This window comes from Mobula hypostoma, chromosome 25 (assembly GCF_963921235.1).
Source record: "Mobula hypostoma chromosome 25, sMobHyp1.1, whole genome shotgun sequence".
Taxonomy (NCBI): Eukaryota; Metazoa; Chordata; class Chondrichthyes; order Myliobatiformes; family Myliobatidae; genus Mobula; species Mobula hypostoma.
The window spans coordinates 1811441-1835068 of record NC_086121.1 but is presented as its reverse complement, the minus strand read 5'-3'; the positions used below and the strand labels follow the sequence as shown (position 1 = coordinate 1835068).

The 23628-nt window shown below is 43.8% G+C and overlaps 1 protein-coding gene across 1 annotated transcript in view; it reads left to right on the top strand.

Moving 5' to 3' along the window:
* LOC134337781 (protein polyglycylase TTLL10-like) overlaps positions 1-21566 on the top strand; it is a 172687-nt gene extending 151121 nt beyond the window's left edge. Inside the window, exons 10-13 of the mRNA XM_063033018.1 lie at positions 9485-9601; positions 17763-17856; positions 18465-18658; positions 20734-21566. Coding sequence (XP_062889088.1) covers positions 9485-9601; positions 17763-17856; positions 18465-18658; positions 20734-21192 — 864 coding nt within the window. The 3' untranslated portion in view covers positions 21193-21566. The remainder of the gene's footprint in view (positions 1-9484; positions 9602-17762; positions 17857-18464; positions 18659-20733) is intronic.
* Positions 21567-23628: the final 2062 nt, after the last annotated feature.

Here is a 23628-nt window from a genome sequence, read left to right as displayed (position 1 = left end):
AGAAGTGAGGCAAAGCAGCATCAACTTCATGGACCCTATGCAGATTACAGAGGAGGAGTTGTTCGCTGCCTTGAGGTAAATTAGTGTTGTAGGCCTGACAAGGTGTTCCCTTGGACACTGTGGGAGGCACATGCAGAATTTGCTGGGGCCCAGACATAGATATTTGCGTCATCCTTAGTGACAGGTGAGGTACCACAGGATTAGAGAATAGCTAATGTTGTTCCGCTGTTTAAGAAAAGCTCTAAAAATAAGCCAGGAATTTATAGGCCAGCGAGCCTGATATCAGTAGTGAGAAAGTTATTGGAAGGTATTCTAAGGGAAAAAAATATATGAGTATTTGGATAAACATGGGCTGATTAGAGATAGTCAGCATGGCTTCGTGCGTGGTAGGCCGAGTCTAGCTAATCTTATAGTTTTTTGAGAAAGTTACCAGGAAAGTTGGTAAAGGCAATTCAGTGGATGTTGCCTACATGGACTTCAGCAAAGCATTTGACAAGGTCCCCCAAGAAAAGTTGGTCAAGAAGGTTCAGTCACTCTGCATTCAAGATGAAGTAGTAAATTTGTGAGAAAAGCCAGAGAGTGGTAGTAGATGGTTGCCTCTCTGACTGGAGGCCTGTGACTAGTGGAATGCCTCAGGGATCAGTGCTTGATCTGTTGTTGTTTGTCATCTATATCAATGATCTGGATGATACTGTGGTTAACTGGATCAGCATATTTGTGGATGACACCAAGATTGGAGGTGTAGTGGACAGCGAGAAAGACTATCATGGCTTGCAGTGGGATCTGGACCAGCTGGAAAAATGGGCTGAAAAATGGCAGATGAAATTTAATGCAGACAAGTGCAAGGAGGTGCACTTGTAGCACCATGTAGCACTATGGTCCTGAAAAATGTTGTCTCGTTTTTACTGTGACCTGTACCAGCAGTTATGGTCGAAATGACAATAAAAAGTGACTTGACTTGACTTGACTTTGAATGGTGCACAGTGGATGGTAGGGCATTGAGTAGTGCTGTAGAACAAAGGGATCTGGGAATACGTGCCCATAATCCATTGAAAGTAGTGTCACAGGTAGATAGGGTCATAAAGAAAGCTTTCGGCTCATTGACCGTCATAAATCAAAGTAATGAGTACATGAGATGTGATGTTATGTTGAATTTGTATAAGACATTGGTGAGGCATAATTTGGAGTATTGTGTGTAATTTTGGTCACCTACCTACAAGAAAGATGTAAATAAGGTGAAAGAGGACAGAGAAAATTTACAAGGATATTGCAAGGAGCACCTGAGTTATGAGGAAAGATTGAATAGGTTTGGAATGTAGAAAATTGAGGAACGATTTGATAGAGGTATGCAAAATTATGAAGGTATATAAAGGGTAAATGCAAGGATTTTTCCACTGAGGTTGGGTGGGACTAAGTCATGGGTTAAGGGTGAAAAGTGAAAGGTTTAAGGGGAAGATGAGAAGAAACATTTTCAATCAGAGGGTGGTGAGAATGTGGAATGAGCTACCAGCGTAAGTGGTGCATGCAAGCTCGATTTCAATGTTTAAGAGAGGTTTGGATAGGTATATGGATAGTAGTGATATGGAGGTCTATGATCCCGATGCAGGTCGATGGGAGGAGACCGTTTCAATGGTTGGCATGGACTAGGTGGACCAAAGGGCCAGTTTTTGAACTGTACTTTTCTGACTCTGTATGACTCTTCCTTGTGCAAGACCCAGGGCAGGTCATTCAGTTTGTTAATGCCAAGGAATTTAAGGCTGCTGCTCACCCAGTGTAGTCTGGTGCTGTTCACCCGCTCCCTCCTTCCTGAATTCAGCCATCAGCTGTGCAGTTTTTCTGATGTTGGGTAGCAGCACTAAAGGAGGTGTCCTATCTTGCTCATTGACACCTGTGATCAGTCCAACATCAGTGGTGTCATCACTGACTTTGTAGACGGAATTGGGTTATGTGTATATAGAGAGTAGAGCAAGCGACTAAACATGCAGCTTTAAGATGCGGCAGTGTTGATTTTCGAATACACGTAACAAGCCCACCTCTCACCCACCAACGCTATTCACTGCAGTGCTACACAGCTCTCTTATCAAGTTCCTGCTGAGTTCCTCAGGCAATTTGTGTATTTGTCTCTTACCAAATTCCCTCTCTATAACTCAGGGCGGCACTTAACTGCTGTAGAGTCATACAGTTTAGAAGCATGCCATTCGGCCCATAATCTCTGTGGCAGCCATCAGGAAACTGTCTATTTTAATTCTATAGTCAGTCAACACATAACCCCGTCTACCCTGGTGCACATCTCAATGCTTTATAAATACAGAGAATTCCTCTTAATTGGGCCATTGGTTAATTAGGGCAGCCAATTACTAGGGACAACTCTTAAAGAACACAACCTAACCAAGAAAATAGTTGAGATTACCTTCATTTATATGGGACTCTATGCCACTTAGTTGGGACAGGAGACAGTTGCCGTGCTTAGAGTGAACAGTTTTAAAATAGCGTCATTTAGTGCATGTTTGTGTTCAAAAAGCAGTGATTTTTTTCACCAATAGTATCAGAATCAGGTTTATTATCACTGTGTGACGTGAAATTTGTTAACTTAGCCGCAGCAGTTCAACGCAATACATAATATAGAAGAAAAAATAATAATAATAAACAAATAAATAAATCAATTACAGTATACATAGTGAATAGATTAAAAATTGTGCAAAAAACAGAAATACCATATATTAAAAAAGTGAGGTAATGTCCAATGTCCATTTAGAAATCGGATGGCAGAGGAGAAGAAGCTGTTCCTGAATAGTGATTGTGTGCCTTCAGGCTTCTGTACCTCCTACCTGATGGTAACAGTGAGAAAAGGGCATGCCCTGGGTGCTGGAGGTCCTTAATAATGGACGCTGACTTTCTGAGACACCACTCCTTGAAGATGTCCATACTCAATAAATCCAATACCCCTCTTGGACCAGAGGGATAACTTCACTGAACTTCACTCACCCCAACACTGAACTGCTTTCACAACCTATGGACTCACTTTCAAGGTCCCTTAATCCCATGTTCTCGATATTTATTTTTTAAATAATATTTTCTTTTTGTATTTGCAGTTTTTTGGCTTCTGCACATTGTTTTTTCTGTTAGGTTGGGTGCAATCTTTCATTGATCCTATTATGGTTATTAGATTTATTGAGTATGCACACAAGAAAATTAATCTCAGAATTGTATATAATGACATATATGTGCTTTGATAATAAATTTACTTTGCATTTTGAACTTTGAATTCTATTTTACTAATGGCCAGTCTACCCACCATCAAGGACATATATACAGAAAGGTTCAAAGGTTCATTTATTATCAAAATATTTATACATATACAACATCTCCAGATAGCCATGAAACAAAGAAAACCATGGAAATCAGTGCAAAGAGAAACAGCAAACCCACCCCCCCAGCTTAAAAAAATGGCAACACAGTCATCAACCCCCAAAACACCCTGCCCCCGTACAAAAAAAAACAAGAAAGAACAGGCAAAAACACAGATTATAAAGACCATAAGACCATAAGGTGCAGAAAAGGGCCAGTAACATCATAAAGGGTTCTCCTTCACACTAATCATTTAACAATCTTGACATTATATAATCTGGACATTAAACAATCATGAATCTTGAATTTAGTATAAGGTGCATTTACAAGTTAAAAAGTACACAGTATAATAAAGCTACTGGCACTTCATATGTGATGAGACCTGTGTGGTGGGAGGGAGTTCAGTCGTCTCACGACCTGGGGGGGGAGTGGTGGTGGGAAGAAACTGTTTCCCATCCTAACAGTTCATGGGTGGAAATATGAACATCAAACCTTTCCCACTTGTTTTAAAACTGGCAAACCTTATTGACATGGATTGGCATCCGTGAGCAAGTTCCCCAGTTTTCAAAGTTCAAAGTAAATTTATTATTGAAGTACATATGTGTCATCAGAAACAAACCTGAGATTTATCTTTTTGTGGGCATACAAATAAATCCAGAGTAGAATAATAGCCATAATAGAATCAAGGAACTTGGGCATTCAACCTGTGAGCAAAGGACAACAATATGCAAATACAAAAAGAAAGAAATACTAATAAATAAATAAGCAATAAATATCGAGAACATGAGATAAGATGAAGTGTCCTCGAAAGTGAGTCCATAGGTTGTAGGAAGATTTCAATGCTGGGGCAGGTGAAGTTGAGTGAAATTATCCCCTTTGGTTCAAGAGCCTGATGGTTGAAGGGTAGTAGCTGTTCCTGAACCTGGTGGTGTGGGTCATAAGACTCCTGTACCTTCTTCCTGATGGCAGCAGTGAGAAGAGAGGATGGCCTGAGTGGTGGGGGTCCCTGATGATGGATGCTGCTCTCCTGTGACAACGTTTCATGTAGATGTGCTCAATGTAAGGAAGGCTTTAACTGTGACTGATTGGGCCGTATTCACTACTGGATGGTTGAGCATGGTCCTGATGGGCTGAAGGGCCTGTTTCTTGGCCTGTCCGTGTACTGGAGACAGAAGTAACTGCAGATAGTTGAATATGGAGCAATGAGCAATCTGCTGGCGAAGATCAGTGGATCAGTCAGATCTGTGGGGAAAATAATTGTTGATGTTCCAGATTGAGACATTTAACCTATTTGAGTTGTGAGCAGGATCTTAACGCAAAATATTAACAATCCCTCTCCCCTCACAGATCCCACAGATGCCATTCAACTGTTGAGTTCCACCAGAAGATTGTTTGTGGCTCCTGTTTTATATTTAATACAACACATCCTCATAATTAATTGTACGTCTCCTTTAGATAGTCTGAATAGCCAGTTCAGAGTCGTGCTATTCAATATTCTGTGTTCTGTGTTCAGTTTTCAATCATCCTTTTCTGATTTCTAAAATGTTCTCAGTCTTCTGGCATGAAACTGGCATGAATGGCAATTGATGCCCCCGTTAGCTTCAGTCCCAGCCTCTGGTGCTCCCTTCTCAGAGAGTTTCTCCATGGGGTTACAAGGAGGGCAGCAGTGAGGAGAGAAATGCTTGTGCGTAGCTGAACTTCCAGGAAGGTGTGAAGTGATTCAGCTAGAAGGTCAAATTTGAAGCAGAATACATGTTTACTGGCAATATTCTAGACCGTGTGGAGGAATGGAGAAATCGAAGGTTTCAGGTTCATCGATTCTTCAAAGTTTCCACGCAAGTTGTTAGAGTGGGTAAAAATGTCCATAGTGTAATGCCATCCATTAGTTGAAAGGATTGAGCTCAAGACCACAAGGTAATGTTGCAGCTCTATAAAATCCTGGTCAGTCAGACCAGACTTGAGATATTGTGTTCAGTTCCGCTCGCCTGATTACAGGAAAGATGAGGATACATTAGAGGGGTGACAGTAAGACATAGGAGCTGAATTAGGCCATTCAGCCCATCAAGTCTGCTCCACCATTCCATCATGACTGATCCCAGATCCCACTCAACCCCAAACACCTGCCTCCTCACCATATCCTTTGATGCCCTGACTGATCAGGAAACTATCAACTTCCACCTTATATATACCAACAGACTTGACCCCCACCACAATCTGTGGCAGAGCATTCCACAGATTCACTACTCTCCGGTTAAAAAAATTCCTCCTTACCTCTGTTCTAAAAGGTCGTCTCTCAATTTTGAGGCTGTGCCCTCTAGTTCTGGATACCCCACCATAGGAAACTTCCTCTCCACATCCACCTTATCTAGTCCTTCCAACATTCAGTAGGTTTCAATGAGATCCCCACACATACTTCTAATTTCCAGTGAATACAGGCCCAAAGCTGCCAAACATTCCTCCTATGTTAACCCCTTCATTCCCGGAATCATCCTTGTGAACCTCCTCTGGACTCTCTCCAATGATAACACATCCTTTCTGAGATACAGGGCCCAAAACTGTTGACAATACTCCAAGTACAGTGTGACCAGTGTCTTATAAAGCCTCAGGATTATCTCCTTGCTTTTATATTCTATTCCCTTTGTAATAAATGCCAATATTGCATTTGTCTTCTTTACCACAGACTCAACCTGTAAATTAACCTTCTGGGAGTCTTGCACAAGGACTCCTAAGTCCCTCTGCATCTCTGATGTTTGAATTTTCTCCCTATTTAGATAATTTTCTGCACTATTGTTCCTTTTACCAAAATGCATTATCATACATTTCCCAGCACTGTATTCAACCTACCAATTTTTTGCCAATTATTCTAATTTGTCTAAGTCCTTCTGCAATTCCATTGTTTCCTCAGCACTACCTACCTCTCCACCTACCTTCGTATCATCTGCAAACTTTGACACAAAGCCATCAATTCCATTATCCAAATTATTGACAAACAATGTGAAAAGTAGCAGTCCCAATACTGACGCCTGAGGTACACCACTAGTCACTGGCAGCCAACCAGAAAAGGTCCCCTTTATTCCCATTCACTGCCTCCTGCCTGTCAGCCATACCTCTATCCACACCAATATCTTTCCTGTAATGCCATAGCATTTTATCTTGTTAAGCAGCCTTATGTGTGGCACCTTATCAAATGCCTTCCAAAATTCCAAGTAAATGACATCCACTTCCTCTTCTTTGTCCACCCTGCTTGTTACTTCCTTGAAGAACTCTAACAGATTTGTCAGGCAAGATTTCCCTTCACAGAAACCAGGCTGACTTTATTTATTTATCATTCGTTTCCAAGAACCCCAAAATCTCATCCTTAATAATAGACTTTGGTAACCTCTGAGGTTAGGCTAACTGGCATATAATTTTCTTTCTTTTGCCTTCCTCCCTTCTTAAAAAGCAGAGTGACATTTGTAACCTTCCAGTCCTCCGGGACCATGCCAGAATCAATTGATTCTTGAAGGATCATGACTAATGCATCTGTTTTCTCTTCAGCAAAGTCTCTCAAGACTCTGGGATGTCATCTATCTGGTCCAGGTGACTTATCCACCTTAAGGCCTTTCAGTTTGCCTAACACCTTTTCCTTTGTAATAGCAATGGCACTCACTCCTTCTCCCTGACACTCACAGACATCTGCTTGTGTATTCCACAGTGAAGACTGATGCAAAATACCCATCAAGTTCATCCGCTATTTCTTTGTCTACTTCACCAGCAAAATTTTTCCAGTGGTCCAATATCAATACTCAACTCCCCTTACTCTTTATATAACCGAAAAACTTTTATCATTTTGCTTTATATTTTTGGCTAGTTTGCCCTCATATTTCATAATTTCCATTATAGCTTTTTAGTTGCTTTTTGTTGGATTTTATGAGCTTCCCAATCATCCAACTTCCCACTCACTTTTGCCACCTTATATGCCCTTTCCTTGGCTTTTATGTTGTCCTTAACTTCCCTGTCATTTGCAAACTTCTTCATCTGTGGGACATATCTATCCTGTGCCTTGAGAACTATTCCCAGAAACTTCAGCCATCTCTGCTCTGCCAACATCCCTGCCAGTATCCTCCTCCAATCCATCTGAGCAAGCTCTTCTCTCATGTCTCTGCAATTCCCTTTATTCCATTGTGATACTGATACATTTGACTAATGCTTCTCCCTTTCAAATTGCACTATAAATTCAATCATATTATGATCACTGCCTCCTAAAGGTTCCTTTTCATTAAGTTCCCAAATAAATTCTGGGTTATTCCATAACACCCAATCTAAGAAAACGCTTCCCCGAGTAGGCTCAAGCACAAGCTGCTCTAAAAAGCCATCTTGTAGGCATTCAACAAATTCCCTCTCTTGCAATCCAACACCTACCTGATTTTCCAATCCCTTTGCATATTAAGTCCCCCATCACAATTGTGTCATTACCCTTATTACATGCCTTTTCCAGTTCCCTTTGCAATCTCAACCCCACTTCTTGGGAACTATTTGGAGGCCTATATATGACTCCCATAATGTCTTTTTTCACCCTTGCAATTTCTTAATTCCACCCACAAAGATTCAAAATTCGCAGACTCCATGTCACCTCTTTCTAAAGATTTAATTGGGCCTCTTACCAACAGAGCCACACACTGCCAATGTCTTCATGTCCCTTCTTTTGATACAAAGTATATCCTTTGATGTTAAGCTCCCAACTATGGCCTTCTTTCAGCACGACTCAGTGATGCCCACAACGTCATACCGGCCAATCTCTGATTGTGCCACGAGTTCATCCACCTGATTCCAAATGCTACGTGCACTTAACCGCAGCATCTTTAGTCCTGCTTTCTTTGGCCATTTGAATTTTGCCTCTGTGGTACAATTTAACTCTTTGGTCTGTCAGCATTCGTACCCAATCATTGCCCTGGCCTTCCTTAGATTCATGTTACACACATCATCTACTTGTAAACCTGCTGGTTCATCCTCAGCTCTATCATACTGATTCCCATCCCCGCCATATTAGTTTAAACCACCCCCAACAGCTCTAGTAAACCTGCCCGCAAGAATATTGGTCCTCCTCAGATTCAAGTACAAACCTTCCCTTTTGTACAGGTCACACCTGCCCCAGAAGAGGTCCCGGAAATCTGAAATCTGAAAACCCTGCCCTCTGCTCCAATTCTTCAGCCACGCATTTATCTGCCACCTCATTCTATTCCTGTCCTCACTGTCACATGGCACAGGCAGCAATCCCAAGATTACTACCCTTGAGGTCCTGCTTCTTAGCTTCCTTCCTAACTCCCTGTATTCTGGTTTCAGGACCTCCTCCCATTTTCTACCTTTGTCATTAGTACCACACGAGTTCTGGCTGGTCACCCTCCCATTTCAGGACATTGTAGACCTATTCAGAAACATTGCAGGCCCTGACACCTGGGAGGCAAACTACCATCCATTTGGGTGCAGAGGAGATTTACCAGGATGCTGCCTGGATTAGAGAGCGTGTCTTATGAGGATAGGTTGAGTGAGCTCGGCCTTTTCTCTTTGGAGTGAATGAGGATGAGATGTGACTTGATAGAGGTGTACAAGATGATAAGAGGCATAGATTGAGTGGACATCCAGAGACTTTCCCAGGACAGAAACAGCTAATGTGAGGGCTATCATTTTAAGGTTTCTGGAGGAAAGTATGGGAGGAACGTCAGAAGTAGGTTTTTTTACACAGACAGTGAAACGCACTGCCAGTGTGGTGGTAGAGGCAGATACATTCGGGATATTTAAGAGACTCTTAGATAGGCACATGGATGATAGGAAAATGGAGGGTTATATGCGAAGGAAGAGTTAGATTGTTCTTAGAGTAAGTTAAAAGGTCAGCACAACATTGTAGTCTAAAGGGCCTGTACTGTGCTGTCCTGATGAAGGGTCACGGCCTGAAACGTTGACTGTTTATCCATTTCCATAGATGCTGCCTGACCTGCTGAGTTCCTCCAGCATTGTGTGTGTTGCTTTGGATTTCCAATTATCTGCAGAATCTCTTGTGTCTGTACCCTGCTGTAATGTTCTATGGCTATGTTCAAATGAATGCAGAACTGCAGACTGTGCTTTAAACATAATTAACAGTTTTGATATTTTCTTACAGAAACGGATACAGCAGATCATTACCCAGTGTTTCCTTGCCAGCAAGGCCAGGCTGGGTAGTAAACTGGGCTATTTTGACCTTTTCGGTTGCGACATCATGATTGATCAGAATTTCAAGGTGATGGTATTTATTAATTAATTCTTCTTGGCAATTTTGATAAGGTTTACTGTCTCTGAGTTGTTCTTAGATTTTTCTAATACAGAATTGGACATTGGTCACATGGGGTTTACATCAACAGTGATCCCAGCTACACAGTTTAAGAAGTTTTATTCATTTCTAAAAACAATTCTGGAGTGAAATATGAGCACCAGCTCCAGTCTTGGACAATGCGTCAATGAGTCTGCTGAGCCAATGAGATTAACTGAGAGGATCAATAAAGCAAACTTTCCACCAATCACAGCAAAAGGTGAAAATTTTGAGGAATACCCTGAATGAGTGATATACAGATAACTAATGAACACTGAGATGCCTCAAAGTTTCTGTGCAAGTTGTTTGGGTGGAAAAGAAGGTGTATGGTTTGTTAGTCAGGGGATTGAGTTGAAGAGGCGTGAGGTAATGTTACAGCTCTATAAAACTCTGGCTAGACCATACTTGGAATATGGTATTCCATTCTGGTCACCTCATTGAAAGGATGTGGAAGCTTTAGAGAGGGTGCAGAGATACTGCCTAAACTAGAGAGCATGTCGTCTGAGGATAGGCTGAGCAAAATCGAGCTTTTTTCTTCGGAGTAAGGAGCAGGAGAGGTGATTTGACAGAGGTGTACAAGATGATAACAGGCATGGGTAGAGTGGACAGTCAGAAACCTTTTCCCAGGTCAGTGAAGCTAATACAAGAAGGCATAACTTTACGGTGATGGGTGGAAGGTATAGCAGGGGATATCAGAGGTAGGTTTCTGACACAGAGAGTGGTGTGTGTGTGTGTGTGCGGAACACACTGCTGGGCTGCTGGCGGAGGCAGATACATTAGAAACATTTCAGAAATTCTTAGGTGGACACGTAGTTGGCAGAAGAATGGTAGGCGGAGTTGGCATCCATCAGTCTGTCACACAGATGGTGTCGGCATCTGTCAGACTGTCACACAGACAGTGTCGGTATCTGTCAGACCGTCACACAGACGGTGTTGGCATCCATCAGACTGCCACACAGATGGTGTTGGCATCCATCAGTCTGTCACACAGACAGTGTTGGCATCCATCAGACTATCACACAGACAGTGTTGGCATCTGTCAGACTGTCACACAGACGGTGTCTGTCTCTGTCAAACTATCACACAGACAGTGCTCGGCCTCATTGGGACAGGCAGAGAAACAAGTCAGTGCCTAACAGGCAGACAAAGTAGTAGTAGCCCTCACTTGATCAGGGTCAGCCAGGGATGTTGCATCCGCGATATTTAGATACACAAGCCTGGGCAGTACGATATGGAGAGCAAGCTGTTGTCCGTACAGCAGGCTCCACCTCTCCACACAGCTGATGAATCCAAGGGAACGGCAGAAACCGATACAGTTTGGCACCGAAGGCATGGCGGATATTGCCGCTGAATGTAGGACTGCCCTCGGATGTCCAGCTCCCGATTTTTCCTCGGGGTTTACTCCCAAAACCTTCCCCAAGAGTGGGTATTGCCGCATGGCAGCGGAGGTTTCAGATCAGAGTTTTCCTTCTCCTAGATGAGCTGACGAGTCTCATCTGCCTGAAGCGACTGGTTTTAAGGCGCCAGTAACCCGCCTTTGCCCCTTCTCCTGTCAGTGGAAACGGTTCCACCAGGTTCAGTAACTAAGCCACTCATGAAGGCCAGGAAGGAGCTGGACTCGGTTGTCACAGGCTATTTGAGACGCACACCACTGGGAGCATTTAGTAGGTAGTGGGAGCTTATCCCCCAGCTGTAACAACCTTAAGGCAGACAAGGCATTCAGAATTAGAACACCTTATAAACAGGAGAGATTCTGCAGGTGCTGGAAATCCAGAGCAACACACACAAAGTGCTGGAGGAGCTCAGTAGGTCAGGCAGCATCTATGAAGAGGAATAAACAGTCGTTGTTTTGGGCCAAGACCTTTCATCAGGACTGGAAAGGAAGGGAGAAGATGTGAGAATAAGAAATTGGGGAAGAAGAAGGAGAGCACTTTCACTGCCCCTGTAGAACCCAGCCACGTCCTTTTGACCGAGGCCTGTGGAGAGCTGTCCCACAGCTCATCACCAGGTGAATGCAGTGATATGGAACTGTTTCTGCCTTCCTGTTCATTGTAACCTTGCCTAAACTTAGCCTGCAAAACCAGGCATCAATCTTTTGTGCTCCCCCCCCCACTTTTACTGGAAGGCAGACAAATTATTAATCAAACAATAGGTTAATCTCAGTCCTTCAATTCAGAACTGGGAGTGCTGAAAAGCAAATGGAGGAAGAAAGTCCTTTAATTAATGAAAAGGATGTTTGAATGCACAGGTATGAGATCCTGCATTGTGTTCGGTGATTACTCACTGTGCAGGATTTACAAACCATTGGCTCAGCAGCAATTTACTGAAACACGAGAGGGCTCCATTTCCAATTCACAGACATTTGCTTTCTTCCCATTCAATGACACAACAAGACGTTACATTGTGCAGTGCTTTGCATGCATTAATGCAATCCAAATATATCACGGCTGTACCAGTACAGTGTTACACACTGCCATCTATATGGTTTTGATTGGTCTAGCCACTGCTAAGCAACGGGTTTAAAACGGCCAAAAATTCCACTGTGACCAACGCAAGCTATTATTTTCTTTTCAGAACAAGTCCTTTGATAAAGGCTTGATAGCCGATATGTTCTGTGGCAGCTAACTATTAACAACATATTACACAAGCTCATTAAAGCCGACTATGATAATTATGTAATCTGGGATCATTTCGGTTGGGTCACTTATACCAACACTGGGCCAACGGTGTAAACAGCCAATACACAGAGAGCCAGCAGGAAGTTAGCAGCTGGAAATGTGCCCTTAAAATAAATAGAGACACAACTAAACACAAACCCCGATCAAATTTTCAGCTCAGAGAGAAAGACGGTTAACCTGGGTCATACATCACACAACAGGGACTCATGTAGCAAACCAGTTTCTTCAAGATTTCTTGCCCCTTACCACCATGGCCATGCCCTCTTCTCGCTTTACCATCAGGACAAGGCTACAGGAGCCTCAGAACTCACACCACCAGGTTCAGGAACAGTTATTACCCTTCATCCATCAAGTTCTTCAACCAGAGGGAAAACTTCACTCAACTTCACTCACCCCAACACTGAACTGTTCCCACAACCTATGGACTCACTCTCAAGGACTCCTATCTCATATCCCGATATTTATTGCTTATTTATTTATTACTTTTTTTCTTTTGTTTTGTATTTGCACAGTTTGTTGGCTGTTAGTCTGTGCTGTTGGGTAGAGCTTTCCATTGATTCTATTGTGTTTCTTTGTGCCTGAAAGGAAATTAATCCCAGGGTTGTATATGGTGACACATACGTGCTTTGATGATAAATTTACTTTGTATTTGACGTACACATTCACAGGCAGTGAGCGGTGTGCACACTCGTGTCAACACCACTTACACAAAGCACACACACACTAGGCTGTCAAAGTGAGGCACAGCTTATCGGCAGGGATGAGCACGACTTCAATATTCCACTGTGCACAACTCCACTGTTATCAGGCCTCACCAAACATCGCCCAGTTTCCTTCCTTCCCTCCTCTCTCTCTCCCTCTCCTTCCCCCCTCTCTCTCTCTCCCTCCCCCCTCTCCCTCTCTCCCTCCCCCTCTCTCTCTCCCTACCCCTCTCCCTCTCTCCCTCCCCCCTGTCTCTCTTAAAGCACTGTACAGACCCTTCAGCCCACAATGTTGTGCTGACCTTTTAAACTCCTCTAAGATCAGTCGAATCCTTCCCTCCCCCATGTCTCTCCATTTTTCTATCATCCATGCGCATATCTAAGAGTGTAAATGTCCCTCATGTACCTGTCTCTACCGCCACCCCGAGCAGTGCATCCCACACACCAGCCACTTCCTGTGCAAAAAAAAACTTACCGCTAATAACCCCACTATACTTTCCTCCAATCACCTTCAAATTATGCCCGCTTGTATTAGCTATTTTTGCCCTGGAAAAGAAGTCTCTGGCTGTCCACTCGATCTATGCCTTTTATCATCTGGTCCACCTCTATCAAGTCACCTCTCATCCTCCTTCCTAGCCCTAGCTCACTCAACCTATCCTCATAAAAAACTCTCTCTCTCTAATCCAAGCAACATCTTGGTGAATCTCCTCTGCACCCTCTTTAAAGTTTCCACGCCCCTCCTGTAATGAAGCAACCAGAACTGAATTTCCCCACCATTCTCTCTCCACTTATGATTCACCCACTCATGTGATTTCCCCATCTCTGTGATTCCCCTCACAATCCCCAATGATTTCCTAATGATCTCTCTCCTTCCCTACTTCCTCCTGTGCTGGCTAGTCTTAAACAGGTATGAACAGGTGCTTACAGGTGTGTACAGGTGTATACAGATCTGTTCGGATCTGTGCAGAGGTGGACAGATCGCACTGTTACTGTGAGAGGAAGAATTTAAACTCCATGGGTTTTACAGATGCTGCTGTTCTTACTATGCCATCTGCTGGATCTTGAACATTTGAACAATGGGGAAAAAACCGCAGTTGTTTGTCTAGTAACCAAGAATTAGCTTCAATCCTCCTAGTTCCTCTGTTAGCTAAAAGGTGGAGAGGCCTGTGATGAAACTCCCTTCACAGGTGTTAGGCAATTTAATTCCCGAATACAAAGGAACAACATTAACGTTTAAGCAAAAAAGCTTCACAGACCCACAATTCAGAAATGTTAAAGTTTGAATGGAATGCAGTCCACTATGGTCAGAGGTCAGTCACTGTAATCACTGCAGTCAGAGGTCAGTCATGGTAATCACTGTGGTCAGAAGTCAGTCACTGCAATCACTGTGGTCAGAGGTCAGTCACTGCAATCACTGTGGTCAGAGGTCAGTCACTGTAATCACTGTGGTCAGAGGTCAGTCACTGTAATCACTGTGGTCAGAGGTCAGTCACCTTGTAATTTCTTGAGAAACAGTAAGTTTGTAAGAGAAACTGAATAGTACAGTCCTCGGCCCACTGCCCTGCCCTGTGCTCGCCATGATGCTGATCCATACACCTCTGTCCCCAGCATGTCCACTTGTCCGTCTAAATGCCTCTCAGCTGATTTTATCATCTTTGCTTCTGCCACATCTCCTGGCAACATGTCCCCGACACCCACTATTCTCTGTGTAGAAAAATGTTGCCTTGCACATCTCGTTTAAACCTTCCCCTTTCACCTCGGCTCTTTGCTATTTGAAATGTCCACCCTGGGGAAATGAGTCTGACTGATCAATGTCTCTGATGAAGTCACATACGCCCATCAGGCCTCTCCTCAGCCTACGGCTGATCTCCCCTCTGCCTCTGATAATAGAAAACCTTCAGCACATTACAGGCCCTTCGGCCCACAATGTTCTGCCCACCACATGGCCTACTCTAGAAACTGCCTGGAACTTCCCTCCCGCATAGCCCTTTACTTTTCCAAGTTCCATGTACCTATCTAAGAGTCTCTTAAAGGATCCTATCATAACTGCCTCTGCATTCCACACACTCAGCACTCTCTGTATGAGAAACTAACCTCTGACATCCCTCTTGTACCTACTTCCAAGCACCTTAAAACTATGCCCCCTCATGTTAACCATTTCAGCCCTGGGGAAAAGCCTCTGGCTATTCACACGATCATCTTATACATCTCGATCAGGTCACCTCCCATCCTCCATCGCTCCAAGGAGAAAAGGCCGAGTTCACTCAACCTATTCTCATAAGGTACGCCCTCCAATCCAGGCAACATCCTTGTAAATCTCCTCTGCACTCTCTCTATAGTATCCACATCCTTCCTGTAGTGAGGTGACCAGAACTGAACACAGTACTTCAAATGGGGTCTGACTAAGGTCTTGTATAGCTGTAATATTACCTCATGGCTCTTGAACTCAATCCCACGGTTGATGAATGCCAACACACCATATGCCTTCTTAACAACACTGTCAACCTGCACACCAGCTTTGAGTGTCCTATAGACACAGACTCCCAAGACCTCTCAGATCCTCCACACTGCCAAGAGTCTTACCATTTATATTACATTCTGTCTTCAAATTTGACCTACCATAATGAACCACTTCACACTTATCTGGGTTGAACTCCATCTGCCACTTCTCAGCCCAGTTCTGCATCCCATTGATGTCCCGCTGTAACGTCTGACAGCCCTCCACTCTGTCCACAACACCCCCAACCTTTGTGCCTCTGATAATTTTACAGACTCCTATCAGGTCTCCCCTCAGCCTCTGGCACACCAGAGTAAACAGGAGTGCACAGAATTGTACACGGTACTCCAAATGTTCCATACAGCAGAAACATGACTTTCTGACTTTTATGCTCAGTGCCCAGACTGACGAAGACAAGCATGCCATGTGCATCTTTACCATCCTGTCCACGGCAGCTGCCACTTTAGGAGTAATAGACTTCCAACCTGAGTATTATTATTAATGCATGCATTTCTAAGTGACAATAAACGAGGACTGAGTGCCCTCATAATCTAATCTAATCGAATCGAATTATTATCATTATTATTTATGTTATTTCTTGCATCCAAGGGAGTAAAAATCTCTATGTTGCATCTCCCTCTGTACATCTGAATGTCTAAGGTTTCTGCCTTTTACTTTCCTCCTACTTTTGACTTTCCCAACTGCAACGTCTCACATGTGTCTGGCTTAAACTCCACCTGCCATTTCTCTGCCCACATTTCAACTGAGCAAACCACCTCCGTCAAAAAGTTGCCCCTCAGGTCATTTTTAAAACCATCCCCTCTCACCCTAAGTCAATGCCCCCTAGTTTTAGAAACCCCTACCCTGGGGGTGCTGGGACTCAAGGGACTGAGCTACAGAGATAGATTGATTCTGATGTTGTGCCCTCTTGTCCTAGACTCCCCCACTATAGGGCGCATCCTCCCATATGTTCATAGTTTCTGCTTTCACAATTTGTGTGGTAAGCGTGACAGTGGTGAGAGTGCTGAGGGAATTGGAATTGGTTTATTATTGTCAAGTGTACCGAGATGCAGTGAAAAGTTTGCCTTGTCATATAGACCAATTCATTACACAGTGCATTGAGGTAGAACAAGATAAGACAATAACAGAATGCAGAATAAAGTGTAACAGCTACAGAGAAAGTGCAGTGCAGGTAAACAATGGAGTGGAAGGTCATAACGAGGTAGATTGTGAGGTCAAGAGTCCATTTTACTGTACCATGGAATTATTCAGAAGTCCTAGAACAGTGGGGTAGAAGCTGACCTTGAGACTGGAGGGACAAGAGAGAAGAGAAAATGTCCAGGGTTGGTGGGGGCTTTGATTTTGCTGTCTGCTTTACTGAGGCAGTGAGAAATGTGGGCAGAATCCATGGAGGAGAAGTTGGTTTCTGTGATGTGCTGAGCTGTGTCCACAGCTCTCTGCGGTTTCTTGTGGTCACGTGTAGAGCAGTTAATGTACCAAACTGTGATGCATCCAGATAGGATGCTTTCTAAAGTGCTTTGATGATATCAATGGGGACATACCAAATTTCCTCAGCCTCCTTCGGGAGGACAGGCTTTGGTGAGCTTTCTTGGCCATGACATCTACATAGTTGGTCTAGGACAGGCAACAGGTGATGTTCAATCCTGGGAACTTGAAGCTCTCAACACTCTCAGCACCATTGATGTAGACAGGAACATGTGTACCACACAGTGAACTCCCCCCCCCCCACCCACTTCCGCATTCCTGAAGTCAATGACCGGCTCTTTAGTTTTAGCTGACATTGAGGGAAAGGTTGTTGTCATGACAACATGTCACCAGGCTCTCTATCTTCCTGTACTCCAACTCATCATTATTTGATGAGGTGGGACTGAGGAAAAAGTGTGGTAGAAAGGGGGTGGACATAAATGGCAGAGGTAAGGGGATTGACAAGTTAGATTTTTCCCCTGTCTGGGGGAAGCTAAGTTAGTAAGCATTGTTTCTGGCCATTTAAATTGGAGATGAGCAGAATGTCTATCTCAATGGTGCTGGAGCACAGGATTCATGCGTTCCACTCCACGAGATTTGATAGTACTCAGTCCTATTAATTTACCAGCCATCAGCAATAATCACCATAGGAACCTTCAACCACACGTTCTGTGTTGTGAACTCAATATGAATGTGTCGAAAGGGATAACATGGTTTGATCTCCTCTGTAGGTATGGTTGCTGGAGATTAACTCAAACCCATCTTTACAGACAAACTGTGCAGTCCTCCAATCTGTCATCCCCAAAGTATTGAATGAAGCTCTTGGTAAGTTTGACATTCTTATCTTTATATTAATGTAGATTTAAAAAATCTCATTTGTACCAATTGATGATGTTTCAGCAGCACATTATAGAGTCTTAGAGATGTGCAGCATGGTAGCTGACCATTCGGACAGTGGGCACTCACTCACACTAATCCCATCTCCCAGCATAACTCTCTAAACATAATCAGTTCAATTGGTCATCCCCAGACTTCTCAAATTCTGCCAGTGACCTCAGATCCATCTCTCTTGGGCAGGATATTGCAGGTATTCCCCACCTTCTTCAGAGCGAAGAAGTCCCTCTCAGATTCCTCTCTGGTCCTAAGTTTAGGTCCTTTATACACCTCGATCATATTCCCTCTTGGTTTCTTGTACTCCTGAACTAGTTTCTGCAGTCTATCCATCCCAGGTAACCTATCAGCGAATCTCCTCTGTACCTCTCCAGTATAATCACATCTTCTCAATCAGGTGGTGTCCTAAACTGCACTCAGTACTCCAGCTAAGGCCCAACCAAAGCTGGAGCATAACTTCCATGCTTTTGCAGTCAATGGCCCAGATGGGATAACAGAATGGCTAACATCAACAGTAATGTTCTTCTCTTTCTCTCCATTAGATCTGGTGCTTGAAATATTCAAAAAAAGCAGCAGTGGACTGTACATCATGCCTCTTGAAGCACTGAAAGAATTTATCCTGTTGTATAATGGTTCCCCAAAAGAGCCATTTATGAAAACATTTAAAGACAGGACAACAGAGAGAGCAATGGTTCTTGAACGTCCTCAGCAATCTGAGAAGAGCTCTCAGATAAAGGTTGGATAAAATGAGAGAGGCGCAATAGAACAGCAGTTATTGTAATGCTACTACAGCACCAGCTATAAGATTTGGGTTCAAATCAAAGCGAGTTTAATCATCATTCGAACCATACATAGATACAGCTGACTGAGACAGTGCGCCTCTCAGTGCGCCAAGGTGCAAAACATTCAAAATAGCAAGCAAACATTCAAAAACAGTGAGAAACATAGTTCAAAATAGCAGGCAAAGAAGCATATTCACTCAAAATGAAAAAAACATATAGCCAAGACCCTGCTCGACAGTGTCCAGCAATCGATGATACAGTCTTCTGGCAGTGTACAGAAGCACACATTCTAACCTGTCATTCCACCACTCACACACACGAGACAGTATTGACGGGAGAGGCCAGGCCCCAGCCGACCTTAACCACGCTGTGAACGCATCTGCATCTCTCAACTGGTCTGCAGCAGCAGGCAAGCCCAAGTCTTGAGGCCTAGTTCTTGTTACAACTGAGGGTACACAGCTCCCATGTTGACTGTCCCTCCACCAGACAAGGGTAACAGGCCTGCAGCAACTTACATTATCACTGTCCAACAGGGTCTTGCAATCACAAGAGAAATATCCAAGACAATCTCCCACAGTTATACTGCACCAACTTCAATGCTTCCAAGTAGCAGGCAGCAACACGGTCTGTAGCCAAGTCAGTTCCTCTGAACCCAAACCGGCTCCTTCGACACATTGGTGGGCTCCTCCGATATCCTGACCAGCTCCTTTGACACCTCAGCTGGCCCTCTTGACAACTCGGGCGGGCTCCTTCAACACCTTGGGCTGGCACCGCCGCCAACACCAGTCCAGCTACTCTGACCAACGAGCAGCTCACTGATGGAGTAGCCCTGCAGTCCACAATGTTCTTGGAGTAGAATTGTCTTTGGATCATAAAAAAAACACATTTTATAAAGAAAAAAAGCACCTTTGGTTGGCCCCCTCCCCCGAAAGGCTGCTGTGTTCGCATACAGCACCATCTTGCTGGAAGATTCCCACTCCAGTCCGTAAAGAGTTTGCATGTTTGTCTTGTGACCACGTGGCCTCCTGGTACTCTGGTTTTCTCCCACATTACAAAGACAAGTAGGTTAAGGTGTGGGCACGTGGCCAAGTGGTTAAGGCAATGGACTAGCGATCTGAAGGTCGTGAGTTCGAGCCCCAGCCAAGGCAGCGTGTTGTGTCCTTGAGCAAGGCACTTAATCACACATTGCTCTGCGACGACACTGGTGCCAAGCTGTATGGGTCCTAATACCCTTCCCTTGGACAACATTGGTGTCGTGGAGAGGGGCAACTGCTGGTCTTCCATACAACCTTGCCCAGGCCTGCGCCCTGGAGAGTGAAGACATTCCGGGCGCAGATCCATGGTCTTGCAAGACTAACGGATGCCTTAAAAAATAGGTTAAGGTTAGTAAGTTTTGGGCATGATATAAGACCATAGACCATAAGATATAGGAGCAGAATTAGGCCATTTTCCCTATGGAGTCTGCTCTGCCATTTCATCATGGCTGATCCAGTTTTTCTCCCTGTATCCCTTCATGATCTGACTAATCAAGAATCTATCAACCTCTGCCTTAAGTATACTCAATGACTTGGCCTCCAAAGCTGCCTGTGGCAACAAATTTCACAGATTCACCACTCTCAGGCTAAAGAAATTCCTCCTCACCTCCATTCTAAAAGGACACCCCTCTATTCTGAGGCTGTGTCCTCTGGTCTTAGCCTCCCGCACCATAGGAAACATCTACTCCACATCCACTCCATCAAGTCCTTTCAAGATTCGATAGGTTTTCAATGAGGTCATCCCTTATCCTTCTGAATTCCAGTGAGGAGAGGCCCAGAGCCATTAAGTGCTCCTTGTATGACAAGCCTTTCAGTCCCAGAATCATTTTTGTGATGATTTTGTGATGATCATTTTCAATATATTGGTGCTGGAAGTGTGGTGACACTTATGGACCGCCCAATAAAATCCTCACTGATTTGATTTGATGCAAATTATGCACTTTGCGTATGTTTCCATGTACATGTGACAAATAAAGCTCATCTTTATCTTTAAGGCTGGAACGACGTTTGACCTAAAGTCAGCAGCAGAGCCTGCCTCAGTTCAGAGAAGACAGTCGCCCAGGATTAACACCCTCCTCCATCCAGGAACACTCCCAGAGATTTCGCTGGTACAACATCTATGTTCTGCCAGTACAGGGCACGACAGTAACCTTCAGTCCAGAAATCACTTAGCCATAGTCTCTTTGGATGAACGAGCTCTTCAGAATTATGCTCCAGAGTTTGGTCTTTCCAAGCAAAGGACGATGGACCCGTGTTTAAGGCTAGCACTCACCAAACGACATTCCTCCAGCCAACCCTTACATAAGAGTTTGCAGGACAACCTCTTCACATCTAATGCTTCCTTTCATTCCCTGATCATCACAAGGAATCACTTAGCTCCAAGAAAGTTGCATCCAAATCAGCTGAGACAAAGGTTGACTCCAAAGCAATCAGTACATGCCCTGACCTCCTAACTGTGCAAGGAGACATATTTTTACAGTCAATGTTGGAATTAAGCTATTGTTTTCATAAAAGTGCTCTAAATAATTAATTAGCCTGACCAGAGTTGAGTCAGAGATATTCAATGTCTGACAATGTGAAGTTAGTTACTCCGCTGTAATAAATAAAGTTAAAATGTTTGTGATACAGATATAACAAAGAATATATTATTATATTAGCTATTTGCTCCATTTTGTGGAATTATTGTCCTTTTTCTTATTCTTTAGTGTTCTACAGAAATGTCTGTCTTGTTAGGTTTTTGCCCTAATAACTTAATAGACAAAATGCAAATCAGCAAAGCTCTTTGCTGCGATGTAGAGGTTAAAAACAAAATATTGACTGAACAAAGCTGATGAAATAGTGTTAATCTTCCGTCAGATTCTGGGGGCATTTTAGATCTGTAACCTTGTGAGCTAATTTTCACAGTATCAATGGAATAAATTGGTAAATGATTATTACATTCACAAGAATGTCCATTCCAGTAATTATATCAGTTCACCTGGCTAGTTGTAAGACCATGAGACCGAGAAGAAAACTAGGCTATTCCGCCCATTGAGTCTGTCCTGCCGATCATGGCTGATTTATGATCCCTCTCAACCCCACCGTAATGAGAACGTTAAACAAGATTTATTGATACACAAACTAAAACTGGAAATTGTGGAGAGATTCATCAGGCAACTTAATCTTACTTAGGAGAGAAGAACAGTTGCATGGATTGCTGCACTAGGCACACGGGGATGTGTGTGTCTGTGTGTGTGTGTGTGTGTGTGTGTGTGTGTGTGTGTGTGTGTGTCTGTGTGTGTGTGTGTGTGTCTGTGTGTGTGTGTGTGTGTGTGTGTGTGTGTGTGTGTGTGTGTGTGTGTGTGTGTGTGTCTGTGTGTGTGTGTCTGTGTGTGTGTCTGTGTGTGTATGTGTGTGTGTGTGTGTCTGTGTGTGTGTGTCTGTGTGTGTGCGTGTGTGTGTGTGTGTGTCTGTCTGTCTGTCTGTATCGTGTTTGTGACAGGAATTCTCTGCCTGTGTACATGGATATGTGTGTGTGTGTGTGTGTGTGTGTGTGTGTGTGTGCGTGTGTGTCTGTCTGTCTGTCTCTCTGTATCGTGTTTGTGACAGGAATTCTCTGCCTGTGTACATGGATGTGTGTGTGTGTGTGTGTGTGTGTGTGTGTGTATACATTTGTGTCAGGGGTTCTCTGTTTGTGTATGTGTTTATGCCAACAGGAGATGGAAGACAGACCACACTCATTTCACAACACATTAAAAACTTGTTGAATGGTGAGCTCAGTGTGCAAATGGAAGTGTGCTTCCACCAAAACTGCCACATACATTCAAAACCGAGGAGGATTATTGTTATTTTCCCAGCTCGGAACGGCTGCAGCAGTCCTTTAGAAATATAGCAAAATAGTTGTGTTATTACATGTGCACAATATAAAGAACTCCAGTTCCCACTGGGTAATGCAGTCAGTTCATCCGGAACCGGAACCTTCGATGGTGATCTGGTCACGCGAGCTCAGTGTTGAATAAAATGTTCTAGCATTTACCCACAGCAAGTCTGTCTTTGTTAAGAACATAACATGGTGTCAGAAGTCGGCTTGAGGTCTAAACACAGAGATTAGAATAGGAACCATGTGTGACTGTGAAAGAGACATTAGCGATGAACAGAAGCTGGCCAGTGAACATGTCATGTCCCAAAGTTCACCAATTTCACCAAGAAATTCAGGTGAGAGGCCAAGTGTTTGGGTCATGGGTATCCTGACTCCTCTCTCACCTAACACACATCAAAGTTGCTGGTGAACGCAGCAGGCCAGGCAGCATCTCTAGGAAGAGGTACAGTCGACGTTTCGGGCCGAGACCCACTGATTGGGGGTTTCAGCATACAACTTCAAGCGCACATCACCCAAATTCTAATGGCCTAGCAGAGAGAGCGGTCGAGGTAGTGAAGAGCCTCATGAAGAAGACACAAGATGGATAAGAGGATTTCCACAAAAGTCTAATGATTTAGCAGACTGGCCTTTCAACAGCCCAGATGCTGAAGGGTCGACGCAGACACACTAACGTTCCAGTGCACAGAAACCTGCTGACACCGAAAAGAGCACACAAGGTCAAACTGGCTAAAGTGAAAGGGAAATTAAAACAGAAATAGTATCATGACGAGACTGCGAAAAGCCCACTGGAGATCAAGTACAAATCCGAGATCATGATTTTGGCACATGGTGCATGCAAGGATATGTGCAAGAGGAAGTTGCTTCACCTTCTTACCAGATGCAGATGGAGTGAGGAACACCTCAGAGAAGGAACCATGTGGATTTATGACCATAATCTCCAACCCATAGCTGTGACATGCCAGCTGTCAGTACACCAAAGGGGCCAGCATATGTAAAATACAGACATGTTGATCAGAGTTCTCAGAAAGAC